The sequence below is a fragment of the Aplysia californica genome, unplaced genomic scaffold, assembly GCF_000002075.1.
Source record: "Aplysia californica isolate F4 #8 unplaced genomic scaffold, AplCal3.0 scaffold00214, whole genome shotgun sequence".
NCBI classification, from domain to species: Eukaryota; Metazoa; Mollusca; class Gastropoda; order Aplysiida; family Aplysiidae; genus Aplysia; species Aplysia californica.
Genome location: NW_004797484.1, coordinates 453,641 through 469,419, shown reverse-complemented (window position 1 = coordinate 469,419; position 15,779 = coordinate 453,641). Strand labels below are relative to the sequence as shown.

The 15,779-nt window shown below is 40.9% G+C and overlaps 2 protein-coding genes across 2 annotated transcripts in view; one reads left to right on the top strand and one right to left on the bottom strand.

Moving 5' to 3' along the window:
- Window positions 1-207: 207 nt before the first annotated feature.
- LOC101856183 (proteasome subunit alpha type-1) lies at window positions 208-13,800 on the bottom strand. Its single transcript, XM_005099457.3, has 11 exons — window positions 13,644-13,800; window positions 10,247-10,291; window positions 9,158-9,259; window positions 8,589-8,692; window positions 7,622-7,710; window positions 7,174-7,244; window positions 6,057-6,186; window positions 4,735-4,814; window positions 4,116-4,187; window positions 3,210-3,266; window positions 208-881 (listed from the first exon to the last, which is right to left on the bottom strand). Exons 1-11 carry the CDS (start codon window positions 13,644-13,646, stop codon window positions 792-794), a joined length of 843 nt encoding a protein of 280 aa, XP_005099514.1. The 5' UTR covers window positions 13,647-13,800; the 3' UTR covers window positions 208-791.
- Window positions 13,801-14,014: 214 nt separating this feature from the next.
- The window catches only part of LOC101855793 (60S ribosomal protein L44), a 6,157-nt gene continuing 4,392 nt past the window's right edge, over window positions 14,015-15,779 (top strand). The window contains exon 1 of the mRNA XM_005099454.3: window positions 14,015-14,095. Within this exon, the coding sequence (XP_005099511.2) occupies window positions 14,093-14,095 (3 nt within the window). The 5' untranslated portion in view covers window positions 14,015-14,092. The remainder of the gene's footprint in view (window positions 14,096-15,779) is intronic.

The following is a 15,779-nucleotide window of genomic DNA, read 5'->3' as shown; positions in this document are numbered from 1 at the left end:
CAAGAGAAAAACACACCCACAAACACACAAGTAAATTAACGTACAGTATAACACACCCACAAACACACAAGTAGAAAAACACACCCCCAAACAAACAAGTAAATTAACGTACAGTATAACGCACCCACAAACACACAAGTAAATTAACGTACAGTATAACATACCCACAAACACACTAGCGAAATAACGGACCCACAAACACACAAGTGGAATTAAGTGACAAAAGTTTATTCCATATGACATGACAGATGATTTGTAACAATGGTCAGATGCCGGAGTCTCCTCACCACCTCTAGACCAAGCATCCAGATACAGGAAGTGATCATCATGCTTATTCATTCCTCACAAACAAAAAATATAATGTTGCCAGTGACGTTCACAGAAAGTAAAAAACTTCAATTTTAAACAAGTTTAAAATAAACCGAGGGACACAACAACAAAAATGGAGGGGAGGGGGAGTACAAGACCCATAGAATGACCCAGATTTCTGTTTAAAAAAAACAATTTTTGAGACGATATCCTTACATTACCCTTCATATCACTGACCAAAAGTGCTATAGCTGAAATTAAATCGACACGAATGTAAAATATTACTTACTGCAAAAGAGTCTTTGTAGCATTATAGTAATATGTAGTCATCGATCCAGACATCATAGTAATATAAACCCCAGGTAAAGAAGCCTATCTGCTGAACAGCAACAAAAACCACAAAATTCTTCTCAGCGACTGCAACCACTAACAGTATAAAGTGTTGTTCAGGCAGGGACATGATGTGACGGACGGCTCTCCTCTCATTGGTCCATGGTGTCGTCCACAGACTGCGGGTCCGCTGGGACAGGCTCGGGCTGAGCCCCGCCCTCTTCCTCTGCCTCCATCGGGGCCTGTGGGTGGCAGGAGAGACATCCATGTTGAAACTCAGTTTTTGTTTTAGTTACAGTTCTATAGCACTAGCAACACAATTCGTTTGAAAAGTAAGAGGTTTTCCCGACACTTGCAGCACAATAAGGTCATAAAAATGCTGAAGATTAGATGTGTTACTTGAGAGAAAAGAAAAATCAAGTAAAGTTGGTCCCGCATCCGAACTGGACATTGGGGATTGCCTCGTTAGTGAGACAACTTCCTGGGCCTTCGGCATAATATTGTGGTAGGGTGGCCAGTTCCTTTCCATGCTGCCTTTAAGTAAAAGTTTTACTTCCCCTACTCAAAGTCAGGTACCCATTACTGCTGGGCAGGCAGGAGGGGGCGGAAAAATCTGTGACCGAACCGAGGCTCAAACCCCAACGTACCACTTCGGAGACAAGCGCACAAAGCGCTCCGCCACCGCACCCTCTACAAGAGAGTAGCATACACAAAATAAAAAGGAGGAGGACGCTTGATGGGAAAGAAGGAGCAAACCAAACCAGAACAACCACCAACCACCCACAAACTCAGTTTACCACAAGTCCAATTAGTGTAGCACGTGACCAGTCAGCACAACGCTGACCATGTTTCACCGGGAACAAAATCTGAGTTATCTATTTCCTTGGGAAGTGTCTACGTACTCCCCGATTGGGGTCTACGTAGTCATGGTGTCTTGGTGGACCCCAAAAATGTTGGATTGTGATTGGTTGTAAAAGAGCATGAGCCTTTCATTAGCAATTTGCAAAAATGGCCGCCCCCCTGGAATCGACTAGATCCAGTCCCGAGAAGGCCACACTATCTGGCCTTCTCGTCCAGTCCCCATGTATGAATCAAGTTGCATGATAGGCCTAGTGTGTTCCGCCAATTCACAGGCAAGTAGTCAAGAGTCGCTCTTCGGTCATTCGCCCACCAGGCCACTACTAGATCTAGAATCTAAATCTAGCCCGAACTGCATACTCTTGGCTGGGTGCACAACAAAATCTAGATCTAGATCTAGATACGTTTATTACGTTTATTCATTAAATACTCTCTCACTCTCTCTCTTGGCTAAAATAAATTAATTATAATAACACAAGATAGACATACTACCCGAGATGATCAGTAAGTAGGCCTAGCAGCCTTGCATTGTAACCAATGTAAACTACCGCTCGCTCAGCGAGCCAATCACAATCCAACATTTTTGGGGTCCACCTAGACACCATGACTACGTGGACCCCAATCGGGGAGTACGTAGACACTTCCATTTCCTTGTTTGAATACAGTGAAGCACATCAAAATAATAACGAGTTATTTGGTGGAAGGAATCCCACAACAAGTAGATCCAGAGAGTCTCTCATGAGGAGCGAACGTGCCGTGAGCTATTATAAGAAAACTACACATCAATTTGAAAAGAACTAAAAGAAAGAAAGTCAAGCAACAACTGGAAATAATGGCCTCCGCAGAGACAATCTCAATAAAAATCTGTCAACTTTTCACAGGACGGAGGAACAGTACAAGGTGAAAACCGAGGAACAGCAATTCAAAAGCCCACTGGCAAGACAAACTGTCAACAACAACAAAATTTTATCAGAACGCACAACGCCAGTTTGCATCTACTCACGAAAATGTCATCAAACCCAGCGGGTGGAAGAGACAGCTACCGAGAAAACAACAGACTCTGATCAAACATGTAACCACCACACACAAAGTGGAAGAGACACACAAACTCACTTACTACAACTGTAACAAGTGTACATTTTTACACCCCTTCCACACAATTTAGGTCCTTTACAAGGCAGGCTGCTTCAAAGCCTGGGCAGCGTGGGATACAGTTACGTATTATATCGGCAGATGGAGACACTCGATAAAATCACTTTCCCCTCCCAGAATCAAACTCGTGTCTTCTGCTTGCAACAGCAAAGAGCCTAGTCACTACACTACCACAGACACCAGTCTGACGCCATTACACCACAGACATCAGTCTGACAAGCTCACGGACAACTGCCACAAGGCAAAAGTCGCCCAGAGAAAGGCTGAAGTATTGTGCCAAAACGTTTTCTTCTTGTTGTTATCAATGCAGGTGCAAACAAATGTTGATGTTGTTATCAATCCAGGTGCAGGCAAAAAGTTGTGATTGATGTTTTCAATCCACGTGCTAAAAAGTTAAAATTTTATTTTTAGCCTGTTTAACATGAAAAAGAAAAATCCAATTTGCACTTTGAAAAGATTCACCCCATGCCACATTGGACCTCAGTAAAAAACTTACGAGAGTATATTTATTGTGATTTGAACTCATTTTTCACAGAAAAAAAAAAAAAAGGACAACTCACGGCAGACTCTTCTTGAGGTGCGCGGGAGCTCCTTTCTTCTCCTTCAATCAAAGCCAGCTGACACACGGTGAAGGAAAACACTTTCACAATGTGTGAGGCATCGTGGTGAAATCAGGCACTCGTCAAAGTAATGAATTCTAAGAAACACGCAGTTTTCTGCCATTTTTCTTATTTTAAGCAAATTTTTTATTTCTGGTTCAACACCATTTATGTCCATATATAAAAACACATTTCCATGTGAATTTTACTGAAAAACTTTGGTTAAAGGCACAAAGTATGTAAATTTTCAGTATTCAAAGACACTCAAGCTACCGGTATTGAAATTGAAGTTACCAAAAGTTGGCAGCCATTTTCTCATTAATTTTACCTCTGAAACCATGCGACCCCCTCCTCCTTCAATTGAAAATAGAAGAATGCTTTTTTCTTCATAAAAAAGACGAATGAAAACATTTTCAGATAATACCAAGAACTCAATGTGCCCAAAAATTGAACAGCGCCCGATTCCATCACGTCCTGACACATATCAGAAAAACACAACTAAACCCGCCTTTCCACTTACTTCTTCTTCATTGACTAGAAAACCCTTTCCTAATGCACAGTATCACACACATTCAAATCTTCCCTCCTCTTCTCACCATCCCCAGTTTAACTACTTCTAAGGATACCAGCATTATAGTTCTGACATATATTATACGTCTTTTCTAAGGACTTAACTTCATTACCACTGGAAACAACATAACCTGATACAATTTCCTATTATTGTTATTGAATAGCAAACTCCAACTCTCCAACAATCCTGTTATAGCCTGAACCCAACACAAAGCCTGAAAGTCACAAAGTAATAAATGTGACGTAATGAATCAACAGACACACACACAGACATGTTGACGAGCACAGAAAGGATACATATGGGGCCACAGCATCATCGTCTAAGATGGCAAACTTGGTGTCTTTTGCAGCAATTCCAATGGAGCAGTTCTGTCAAATGAAAAAAACAATCCACATAAAAAGATCCATCCATTCATATTGACCATTTCTCTCTTTATCCATACGGATAGGTGATATTTTGGGCTTTACCACGACATCCCTGTCCCCTTTTCTCCTTCATTCCATCTAATTTTAGAAACCTTTCTCCATTATGAGTAGTTGTTACTTTACCAACACCCACTTTCATCTAGTGAAGATAATTTTTTTGAGAGCAAGAAAAAACCAAACCTTTTTTTTAAAATAAAAAAATTGAAACCTATAATTCTTACACGAGGCGAAAAAACAAATCTACCAATTAACCTGATTTTTTTACTCCCACTAGAAAAAGCTACAGTTTCTTCCTATACGCCTACATTTTGAAGAGTGCGTTAATGATTCTGCTAGTAACATAATTTTTTTTTTTTGTGACATGACGGGACATACTACCATTGAAAAAAAAATAAAAATTCAGTTTGAGACAAGATCTAGAGTTCAGTAATCCACAAAAGATTATGAGGGAAAGGTCATCTGCTGTGAAAGTGAGGGTCTAGGGACTCACCTTCTGTGTGAGGTCCACCTCCGTCGGCAACGTGTCCCTCAAGGCTCGCAGACCGTGCTTCACCAGCTCATCCAGAGAACCTGACACACACACAGAGAAACAACACAACTTTAGTCATGATAAGATAAGATAACACTTTACTATCCTAAAGGGAAATTTTTTCTACACATGCAGGTATATATAAAAAATTTGAATTTATATATATTACTCTCATTAAAATTCAATATGAAAAGAGAAGTAAAGCTGACAAAATGTACATATCACATCAGATGCATCATTCAACCACATGCAGGAATTTGATTACAAGACCTTAGGAGTTATATAGACACATACTCTAAAGAGCAATACACATCTACTGACATAGTCTCAACCAAACAGAAGATCTAGACCTTTGCCCATCGTATTGTGCCAAGTATTTTCAAAACCTTTTTAAGGATCAACTTTGAACACAAGAGAAAATGACAAGTACACAAAATATACAGGTTAGGAAATAGGTAGAGAAAGTGATAACGCACTTTCCTGTGACTTTTTATTCTGACTGACAGACAAGTGTGTCCACCACAGAGCCATATGTGAAGATTTATAAGCTGTCAACCTCACAATCAGACACTAAATGAGACAATTAGCCTTTCAGAGTTTTTTCCCTGAACAAATCTCAGGGAAAGATCATGGTATTGGAATTACATCTAACAATTTACATCTACATGGCCATCATTAGTCCCCTGGAATTTACCAGTACAAAACAGTGTTATGCCACACTAATAGACAAAATTATGTTCACACATCAAATTCTATATCTAAACTTCTTCTGAGACTCAGCAATATTACAAAGCTGACACTGAAATAACCAGTGGTGATGCCACTATCAGAGAATAAATTATTATTTTTTTAGTATAGGTTTTACGGCGCTCATACCTGCAAAAGGTCATATGAGTGCCAAGGGGTGGATGTCAACAGAGAAGTCTTTACAGGGAATCAGACTTACTCCGCTCACCTCTCTAGCTTCAACAGCACAAAGTCTGCTTCGATTTTCAAGGAACCCCGGAAATAGCGGGTCACAAGAGTGTGACAAACGTACAAAAGAAGTAGAGGAAAATGATGAGTAGGATTCGGAAAGAAAAAGCAGCAGTTCCCAGTTGCAGTTCAGGCATAGTTATGAGCATGACATTGATGAATCAGCCCATTCACAATTACAATTCTACTGTGCATAAGAACATGGTTAATGTCCCCCCCCTTTGGGAATGGCCTAAAGACACTTCAGTCAGTGGCACTGCCCCGGGGGGGGGGGGGGGTAGAGAATGAATGCCATAACGAAGACGTACAATCCAGAAAGACGTCGAGGTGCTTCTCCAGGTATGTTCTGGCCGACTGTGACCTGGCTCCGATGGCCATGGCTTTACAGTCGTAGTAGTTGGCCGATGGGCAAGTCTGGTAGATGTGGGGACCCTGAGACTGGAGGTTGGGGAAACAAACAAAACAACAAAGATGTCATAAAGAGAAAAAAACAGTGAAAAAGATATTAAAATACGATTCACTACAAGGAGCCATCCGGAATTCAAAAGTACAATTGACATCCCTGCGTACAGAAAGAGCAACTCACAGAGAAAACACTGTAACAATCCTTTGAAAACTTACTGTCTTTTTGGCCAGACAAAGTTTATCTAAAAAATGTTGACAAGTGAGTGCTTTGATCACAACCAAGATAGCCCACTACAGCAAACTTGTACGAATAAAAGTCTAAATTGAAAGAAGAAAGTAGAAGAAGAGAAGAAAGAAAAGTAGAAAATAAGAATAAAAAGTAGAGGAGGAGGAAGAGAAGACTAATTTCTTCAACAAGTGTAAACTACCAACACAGCAGACTAGCATCATCACAAGCTTGTTTTGTTTTTTTGTGTTTTTTTGTAAGTGTTTTACGGCGCTCGCAACTGCATAAGGTCATATGAGCGCGCGGGACACATTAAACTTTTTCAGTTGGTAGGAAATTTTGAATTTTGCCCGGGTGGCAGCCGAAGCCTACTCTTATCGATTTTAGACCACCAAGGGATCTTTAACGTGCGCAAATTGCACACGGGCCCTCCGAGATTTTTTGCCCTAGTCCGAGAAGGCTAGGTGTAGATCTTTCCTACCAGAAGATCAGGGGTGTGGCTGAAAGACAGCAGTAAGAAGAAGCCAAGGAGTAGCAGTAGAAAGGCTGTAGAAAGAATCAGGAGCCCAGAGGAGGGGGGCAAAGGAGATGAGGGAGTGGGGGCAGAAAGAGGAGACGAAAGCAGACGACAGAACATTGCTAGAGAGCAGGAAAGGAGGTGAAAGGAGACAAATTTAGAGAAGAAAAGGTTTCGGTCACTACCCGGATTCAAACCCGGGACCTTTGAATGAGAGGCCAACACCTTGACCTCTAGGCCACGAGAGCCCCCTTCATCACATCCCGGGCGTACTTACATCATAGCCGGCTACTAACAATCCCACTCCAAAAGGCCGACGGCCATATCTCTGTGTAGGGATTTGTGATTCTGACAACAGAGTTAAGGTAAATATTTTTTTATTAGTTAGGTTCCTAACATACAGAATTTCCCAGGTCCTAAAACTGTCACAACAATAAAGTTTGCGTAAGGCACAGCAAAATGATGGGATCAATCGTGTGTTTGTGGTTCTTAGGAGGGGCAGAGAGATAGAGACAAAAGAAAAGGGATGCAGTAGAAGCAGCTGTGTACATCAGCAACCACCATCCACTCGTATAAACTAACCAGAACACCTTTTTGAAAGTTGAATAAGCTTAAATTTAAAAAATGGGAGGAAGGGAAAAAGATTGCTTTGACATGACAGCAATAATGCACTGAGTGACCACGAAATAAACACGGCACTCTCGTTGCCTGTGGTTCAAGGATACTGCTCCCGATCATGGAGACCAGACGTGACACGGGCAAAGGCTTGTTCCAGCCCCATCTGGAGTTCAGGCATTCGTTCCTCATGAAGTTACTGCAAAAAGACAAAGCAATACAATTACTACAGGCTCAGGCACGCATACATAGTTAGTGTGTGCCTACAACTCTTCAAACAGGCAAGCATTTTATTTTTGAAAATTAAATAAAGTGCACATACCCGTTACGAGTTATTCAGAAATGAGACAAAAACAGCAGGGGGGACAGTTAGTATAAAAAACAAAAACCGACAAGTGGTGTCACTAGAATACATGCTCCATATTTTAGTTGAATTAAATTATATAAATTAGACTACAGCATAAATGTTATACCAAATCCATATAAGCCCTTTTCAGAATCAGAGTCTTAATTTTTCACAATTTCTATCTGAGACAAACCATAATGTCAAAGTAGAAAGCACTCCTCTCAACCCAGACAGGTTATTTAAAAGGCATAGTAACAAGCCAAGTGGAAGAGGAGACATAAAAATTTCATAAAAGCACCAAAGTACGTAAATTCCTTAGAGGGGATTCCAACCATGACCAGGTACCTACTCAGAAATCTACCATGATGCCACACGAGACAAACTCGCACCCCCCATACGACAAAACAGAATTAAATATGTGAGAGGAACCCTCTGTCAAACACCTGTAAACATGACTTGCCTAAGGGCCCTTTCTTCCCCCCCCCCCCCCCCACCAAATCAAACCACTCTCACTAAACACAGGACCACCTCATATGATATTGAATGACAGACAAAAGACTATCTTGATCTTTACATTAATGTTATCTTTTAACCACTTAGCAAAGTCCTCTGTGTTTGCATTGAAAAATTTATCCTGAAGAGGGGGGGGGGGGGAGAGAGCAGAGATGGACATGTTCAAACTGCAGTGAGCCCAACACTGTGGACAAGGTGTGACATTGACAAATCTTTACCATAGCAACCGCGCATCTGCAGTGAGCCCAGCGATGGAAACAGCAACGTGGTCATCGATTGGCAAAATCTTCTTCTGGTGAGCAGACAGTTCTGAGGGGGCCCTCTGCAATAAGAGAATTATTCATACAGTCTAGTCAGTGACAGACATTACAACCACTTCTTTCTTACTTCATGACCTTTTTCTTCTCAACAAAAAGCAATTTAAGCGAACCGTCTTCTGTTTTGGAAGGAAAAAAAAGAAACCCCGTACGACTGTTTCAATGTAGGTGCAACTAGTGTTTTAAATCATGTTGAAGTGAGAAAACTCAAATAAGTTTCACCAAATACCCAAAGAGACTGGGTCAGCTTCATCATGACTAGATCGAGTAAAACAGTTGTAACAAAATTCTAAATTATTGAAATCAATCCAGCTCCTGCAGGCTTTTTTATTTTTGCTGAACATTTTGGCCTGGGTTGGAAGGGTTACATAAAACACGAATGTGTTTCACATCTGCTGATCTTTGGGTAATCAAGCGGTGTTTGTGTCAAAGGTACGATAAAACTAAGTACAACGGCGACTAGTGGTTACCTTCAGGGCAACGAGAATAGCATGAGTCTTGGACTTGAGTCCCACACAGGCTGAGCCTTGCTTTACGGCCTCCATGGCATACTCCAGCTGATGTATTCGACCCTGGAAGAAGAACAAGAGATACATGTACATATGTCATATTATTTGTTTAAAAAATTTTTGGTAAGTGTTTTACGGTGCTTGGAACTGCATAAGGTCATATATGAGCGCTCGGGACTCACCTAACATTTATTCATTTTCAGTTGGTAGGAAATTTTGAATTTTGCCCAGGTGGCGGCCGAAGCCTACTCTTCTCGATTTTAGACCACCAAGGGATCTTTAACGTGTGCAACTTGCACACGGGCCCTCCGAGATTTTTCGCCCTTCTCCGAGAAGGCTAGGTGTAGATCTTTCCTACCAGAAAGGGGTGTGGCTGAAAGACAGCAGCAAGAAGGAGCCATGGAGTAGCAGTAGAAAGGGTGCAGAAAGAGTCAGGAGCCCAGAGAAGGGGGCAAAGGATGTGAGGAGGTGGGGGCAGAAAGAGGAGACGAAAGCAGACGACAGAACATTGTTAGAGAGCAGGAAAGGAGGTGAAAGGAGACAATTGTAGAGAAGTAAATTTTTTGGTCGCTACCTGGATTCGAACCCGGGACCTTTGAATGAGAGGCGAACACCTTAACCTCTAGGCCACAAGAGCCCCCATGTCATTACAAAAGAATATGATCAAAAAGCTACTTATAAGAACAACACTGGTCACTGAGTCAAAAGACAAATATTTATGAATTATTCTTAGCTAGCTGTCCTAAAGACAATCATTGCAAACACATCCCATCATAACTGCAAAATTACATATGATAAACTTATAAAACAAAGGAAAATAACAGATAGATCTTCACTAACAATTATAATAATGATTATATTAATAGACAATAATAATATATATACACACAAACTTTTGTCTTTGTGATAAAGCCACATCACCCACTATTAAAATAAGAAATAAAGTTCCCATTTTGTACACAAAAAAATCTTGAAGTCAGACTGGAAAAAAATTGCATATTTGCCATGTTCCTTAAGAATTTCAAGCCTAAAACACAACCAACTAAATACCTGAGGGCTCCATACTGTCACATCGTTGTCATACTGGTTCCTGAACTGCAATAAAAAAAATACAACAAAATTTTACTCTTAGCAGCACAAAAGCTATCCCATATTTATTTGCACTCAATCTTATCCCCAATTTGTTCAGCACTACAAATTGTCTATATGAATGTCCAGCCTTATATGTAACCTAAGCATAAAAAGAAAAATCAAACACAGTAGTAATTAAACTTTTAGTAAGTTAACAGATTTTGGATGAACCAACGGCTTGCGGTCGGAACTGCTGTGCCGGTGAGCTCAGGCACATTCCTTTTCGACGACTTAGACATCAAATTACTTTCGGCAATTGCCGAAAACAGTTTTTTTTACCAGAAGTTCATTCATTAGATGAAGTAGTATCATAACACGTTCGCTAGTTTTGATTTAATGACCCATTTAGTGACCTTTTCGTCATTTTTAGATTTAGTACCAAAAAAAGGCCCCCGCTTAGTCGGTTTACCCCTGCCGGAGATAAAGAGTTAACATCTCTCTTAGCAATGTCCTGTGTGTCAGTTTCCTCGAAAGCCTACACAGATATGTCAAACTCTCTCATCTTGAAAAGCCCAATAATAAAATTTTGTCTTCACATTGTCTTGAATTCAAATTCAAATCACCCTGCGCACATGATGAAAAACAAACATATATCCACCACCATCGAGAGAGTTGGGTTATGGCCCCTCAAACTCCCCCTGCACATCATAATACACCTTTTATATGCACAGATTGCTTGGTGTCAAAATGTAAGATGTGTCATTGCACTTTATAAACCTTGTAATGTGCATCGTGCATCAGGTGCTAAACTTGTTTGAATTTCTAGTCATTTGAAGGTGGGGGGTGGGGTATGATCAAAGAAAGAAAGTGTGGTACTGCATTGGGTCATATAAGACATGTGACTAATGTGAGTGAATTGTGTTAGTGTGCGTGTGCTTGTTTGAACAAGAGAAAATATAAGTACAAGGATTGAGAAGTGATGACACACAAGAAGAGTTGGTGCGCCTGCTCTGACCAGCGTTTGTTACATCGTCATGAACAGCGGAAGTAGATGAAGGATTAAGTCAACAATGGCCGCCGGCCGCACCTAGACGAAACTCTGCATGCATCCCCGACTGATTCAAAACTTTGCGCTTGAGTATATATGATATGTAAACCACGGCAATTTCATCATTTGTAGAGGTAGAATCTAGTAACATACTGCTGTAGCAATGCCAATGAAAAATTTAATTTTCATCCAAATTACTTAAAAATAGGCTTTTAAATGAAAATAGAGTAAATTCTAAGAACTATGGTTTTTAAATTTTAAAAATCCATTGGTAAATAAAAAGTTATCGGGATTTTCGTTTGCAAAATTTTGGGGGACTTTCATAATCATATTAGGAAAATATCGCCAAAATGTGGGACATGTCTTGATGTATTTTGAGGACCTGAAAAACTGTTCAAAAGTCAGTAATGAATAGGAGTACATGAATGAAACTTTGCATCTTCATGTGATTTTTTGTGCAGAATCTATAGATGCGATCACTTTTTCGATGTCTTTATTTTATTACATTGGATATTAAAGACTGATATTTATGTGAAATTTGTTGAATTGAGTGACATTGTTTTTACTGCGACACGATCACCCCTTCTAAAACTCACTGTAAACTCAGTAAAGCGGTATTGGGAAAACCCGCGATGAAGTCATCGGTGACCTATTTAGTTATAAGCAGCCAATCACATGCCCCCTAGCCATCACGCGCCTCTTGCATTTGGAATGCGTGATCTAGTTTCCAGCTCTAGTGTTTTATCAATGGATGGGTGGTAATTTTAAGTTGGTACGTAAAATGTACTAAACGCAGAGATCTGAAATTTTACAGCAATAAAGAAGACATGTGGGGCGCCTCTGTGGTCGGCGATCACTCCGCAGCTCCACTTAGTTTTCGAACCGCAGAGGAAATTCGCACAAACACTGCAATTTCTCCGGTTCTAGAAATCGTTTGGGATTGTACGCTCGCATGTTGTTAGTTTAACCTTTCCTCTGATTGGTTGCCGAGTTTCATTTATTTTCGTCTACCAGTTTTCCCGTAACTATACTTAGAAGAGAGTCACTTCTGATTCCGAGCGTCCCAAAATTTACCCCTCGCGCGGAGGCCAATTTCAGGCCCAAGGCGCAGCGGGCGATTGGCATTGATACACACTGACTTTAGGCCTTCTGTACTGATTTTGAAGGCCATTTCATTAAGTATAAAAATGTAGAGTGGTCGCTTGTTACGGAAGTCCTCCCCCAGAATTAAACGCGAAAAAGTAAACAATTGCCCAACATTCATCTAGATCTAGAATCTAACCTGCCTTAGCCAGCTCAAACTCAAGCGGCCTTAGTCGCACCCCTACTCCCCTCCCTCATCTAGGTCACTAAATCTAGCGTCATGGCGTAAAGGTTAGAGCCGATGGAACAAACAAATTTGATAACTTTGTCGTTGTTTCAAATCAGGGACGGGTTGAGTATGAAGTAGCCACAAAGCATTTTCCGTCTCTCTCTTTCACCTCTGTCTCTCTCTCTCTCTCCTCTGTCTCTCTCTCACCTCTGTCTCTGTGTATCGCTCGCATTCTCTTTTTCTTTGTTTGTCTCTGTCTTTCTTTCTCCCCACCTATTTATCACTCTATCTTTCTCTCGTTCCCTCCTGTCAACTAGGGCATGTGTATACATTTTGCTAGCACTTCCCCCTGCTCTCTCTCTCTCTCATACACACACACACACTACCGGGTTTGGGCCAGAGAGTTTACAGTTATACAAACCCTCTCTGGCTCTGGTATGGGCGCTGAAACTTTCCGACTTCATAAAAGAATTCCCCTACCGGGTCAGTATACTTCGAGACTTTGTTCCCGGTTACCGGGTCTGTATACACTTCGAAATTAATTTGGTTATCTACAAAGAAGATGCTACGGCTATTTAACTTTTCGAATCGAGCCGAACTACGCGGATCGCCATTTTGTTTTGACCGGAAGTTCTCGCGCTACTCCTCTCTCTTTCTCTTTCTCTCTCTCCACTGCCCACAGACAAAATTGTACGCTTTTACTTTTAGTAGGCTACAGTTGTAATGGAACGTTTGTTCACTGCACAGAATTCTACAATTTTTCTGTTATCACAGTGTAGAATTCTGTGGTTTAGGGTGAACGCAAAATTTGTTGGCCTAGATCTAGGCTATAACGGTGAACGCGCACCGGGTGAGAATAGCCAAAAGACTCGCCTGCTCTATTCTCACCCGGGAGGTGGCCTTTCAGTTAGCCCTGCCCGCCTTGGCTTTCTTCTTGTAGTCTGCTATGCCATGCCATTACTACCGGAGAAACCATCATGAAATAGTACAAAATAGAACCAAAACATGTCACCTACCATTTTGTTGGATTCCAATACCACTAAGTTATCAACGAGCGGCACAACTGACTACACTCCGTTGTCGGAATCAACGGAAGGGTGCGTTAAATTTTAGAAAGATATCGTAGTGACTTGCAAATGCATGAAAATAATCCTTTTCCTAACTTTTTCTCTCTAGATTTTGAAGAGCTTATTAAATCTACATCCGGTTCTAAGAAATGCCACTACGTATTCTATCACCTTATAAAGATTCTGATTCCTTTTCCCTTAAATTCGTTCTTTATAGTCCTATTACAAACATTTAAAACAGGCTATAGGCCTAGCAGAAAATTTTCAAAAGGATACTTATTACGAAAACAAGTAAAACTAGGCCTAGCTGTTAACTTGGGTTATCAATATCGAAAGTTGGCTATGCGCATGTCTCGCTTGAAATCCGTTTCCACTTCCTTTTCCATGAAAACTTCAGAATGGTGAGACAAGAAAATGTTCAGAAGCATGTTACAATCCAAGCGATATCAACCTATTTGTTTGTTATTTTTGTGAATATTGTAGTTTTGTTTTAAGATGGTTCATTGTTTTAACATTTAAAACATATTCTCCCCCCAGAGCTTTGGGATAAATAGCAAAACTGGCCATTTTTCATAACTGTTTTAGCGAAAGTGCCTTAGTTTTCCAATTTGTATACGTTTGTATTTTGGTACCGTATTTTAGTGATTGTGCATTTCTGGTCTGGGACATCCCTCAGATATTTTAAATGAAAGGGATACGTTTTAAGCTTACATGGCTTACTTTAAGAATAGAACCTACATCTAGACTAGCAACAAGTGGGGGCTTTCACAAATGGTCTGCTGCGAGGAGAAAGCCAAGCTCCCCTCTGCCAGATCACAACACTGATGATGGTCAGGTTTTAGCCTTAGCAGGTTTCTAGAATCTAGCTATTGCAGGGTTTGTAATAAATCCCAGAGTCCTGTCTTGAAGCCGTCCTATTTGCTATTAACCCCTGGGTCCCAAAATCTGCACACAGGTGGGTGTGCCAAGCTATCATCAGGTCTCGTGTTCGCACAGCCAAAGTGGGTATATTCACTCCTGTCACATGCTGTGGTAGCCTACTATTGACATTGTATAGGTCTAGCCCTTTTCTTGTTCATTTCCATTTTCGTTTTCATCCATTTTACACAATCGAAGTGTATGCAGACCCGGTAACCGGGAACAAAGTCACGAAGTATACAGACCCGGTAGGGGAACTCTTTCGTGATGTCGGAAAGTTTCAGTGCCCAGACCCGATAGTGTGTGTGTGTGTGTGAGAGAGAGAGATAGAGTGGGAAATAGGTGGGGGGGGGGGGTAGAGAATGAATGCCATAACGAAGACGTACAATCCAGAAAGACGTCGAGGTGCTTCTCCAGGTATGTTCTGGCCGACTGTGACCTGGCTCCGATGGCCATGGCTTTACAGTCGTAGTAGTTGGCCGATGGGCAAGTCTGGTAGATGTGGGGACCCTGAGACTGGAGGTTGGGGAAACAAACAAAACAACAAAGATGTCATAAAGAGAAAAAAACAGTGAAAAAGATGTTAAAATACGATTCACTACAAGGAGCCATCCGGAATTCAAAAGTACAATTGACATCCCTGCGTACAGAAAGAGCAACTCACAGAGAAAACACTGTAACAATCCTTTGAAAACTTACTGTCTTTTTGGCCAGACAAAGTTTATCTAAAAAATGTTGACAAGTGAGTGCTTTGATCACAACCAAGATAGCCCACTACAGCAAACTTGTACGAATAAAAGTCTAAATTGAAAGAAGAAAGTAGAAGAAGAGAAGAAAGAAAAGTAGAAAATAAGAATAAAAAGTAGAGGAGGAGGAAGAGAAGACTAATTTCTTCAACAAGTGTAAACTACCAACACAGCAGACTAGCATCATCACAAGCTTGTTTTGTTTTTTTGTGTTTTTTTGTAAGTGTTTTACGGTGCTTGGAACTGCATAAGGTCATATGAGCGCGCGGGACACATTAAACTTTTTCAGTTGGTAGGAAATTTTGAATTTTGCCCGGGTGGCAGCCGAAGCCTACTCTTATCGATTTTAGACCACCAAGGGATCTTTAACGTGCGCAACTTGCACACGGGCCCTCCGAGATTTTTTGCCCTAGTCCGAGAA

What these genes read in the sequence shown, in the direction of transcription:
- LOC101856183 (XM_005099457.3), bottom strand. An exon ending in ATGATGCTGTGGCCCCATAT is followed by an intron (nt 3,267 to 4,115) that starts GTATCCTTTCTG and finishes ACCGTGTGTCAG; the next exon opens with CTGGCTTTGATTGAAGGAGA. An exon ending in CACCTCAAGAAGAGTCTGCC is followed by an intron (nt 882 to 3,209) that starts GTGAGTTGTCCT and finishes TGCCACCCACAG; the next exon opens with GCCCCGATGGAGGCAGAGGA.